This window comes from Vigna umbellata, chromosome 5 (assembly GCF_029865625.1).
Source record: "Vigna umbellata cultivar VRB3 chromosome 5, Vumbellata_1.0, whole genome shotgun sequence".
NCBI lineage: Eukaryota > Viridiplantae > Streptophyta > Magnoliopsida > Fabales > Fabaceae > Vigna > Vigna umbellata.
Window position 1 is genome coordinate 40,496,536 of NC_142169.1, and position 1,183 is coordinate 40,497,718.

The 1,183-nt window shown below is 38.4% G+C and overlaps 1 protein-coding gene across 1 annotated transcript; it reads left to right on the plus strand.

Moving 5' to 3' along the window:
- The first annotated feature begins 396 nt into the window (after nt 1–396).
- LOC148198350 (uncharacterized) lies at nt 397–861 on the plus strand. The gene has a single exon (XM_088115771.1). The coding sequence runs from the start codon at nt 397–399 to the stop codon at nt 859–861; it is 465 nt and encodes a 154-aa protein (XP_087971897.1).
- The last annotated feature ends 322 nt before the right edge of the window (nt 862–1,183 follow it).

Sequence of the window (1,183 nt, forward strand, 5' to 3'; positions counted from 1 at the left end):
CAACTGCTAACATCTGATTCTCATCATAAAAGTACTGAAGTAGCATTCAGAAGGATAGAGAGGCATCTCGGTCACATAATTCAGAAGCTGGAGCATTTTGGGGGTAATATGAAAGTAAACCCTAGAGAGGAGTGCAAAGCTGTTGTTACTAGAAGTGGCAGAATTGTAGATTAGAGAAAAATAGAGAGAAAAGAAAAAGAGAGAGAGTGAAAAATAAAAAGATGAAAAAAAGAAAGAAAAAGAAGAGAGTGAGAGAAAAGAAAAAGAGAAAGAGAGGGAAGAAAAGAAAAAAAAAGACGAAGAGGATGAGCGAAAAAAGAAAGATTTGCATGAAAAACTCCTTCCTTACCCAAAGAATTATTCTAGGAAAGAAAAAAAAAACAATTTGAGCGTTTCATGGAGATTTTCAAGAAATTGGAGATTAACATACCTTTCTCCGAAGCTCTGCAACAAATGCCCTCATATGCTAAATTTCTGAAGGAACTCCTCACTAAGAAAAGGAAGTACATTGAAGAGGAAACCATTGAAGTTCAAGGAAATTGCAGTGCTATCATACAAAAGCTTCTACCCCCCAAGTTGAAAGATCCAAGAAGCTTCACTCTTCCTTGCACTATAAGGAATATCTCTGTTGGAAAAGCTCTAATTAATTTGGGAGCCAGTATCAATCTCATGCCACTCTCCATGTTTGAAAAGATTGAAGGTTTGCAACTCAAGCCTACTCGGATGACTCTTCAATTAGCAGATAGATCTTTGAAATATCCTTATGGGGTAGCTGAAGATGTGATTGTGAAGGTAGACAAATTTCCGTTTCTTGTGGATTTTGTTATCATGGAGATGGAGGAGGATGTTGATAACGGTTGAAAATACCGTTATTTGTGATATAATTTTGATACTAAATCCACCCTTTTCTGCTTAGAAACTTGCTTGGAATCATGTTTTTATGTTAAGTTTTGCGAATAAGAGAGTTGAGGTTGAATTCAATGATTTTATGACTAATTCTCCTTGTTTTGATATAAAATGAAATAATATGCAAAGCAGGGATGACGTGCTAAGGAGATGGATCTCAGAAAGGCCTGGAAAAGCACCAGAAGGGAGGGATGCTCGAAGCTTGGGCGCCCTTTTAGGAGGGTTCAGCGCAGAAGAGTGCCGCTCACCGCCCGGGCGCCCCTTTTGGGACGCTTGA

What these genes read in the sequence shown, in the direction of transcription:
- LOC148198350 (XM_088115771.1), top strand. Translation starts at nt 397, where the DNA reads ATGGAGATTTTCAAGAAATTGGAGATTAACATACCTTTCTCCGAAGCT.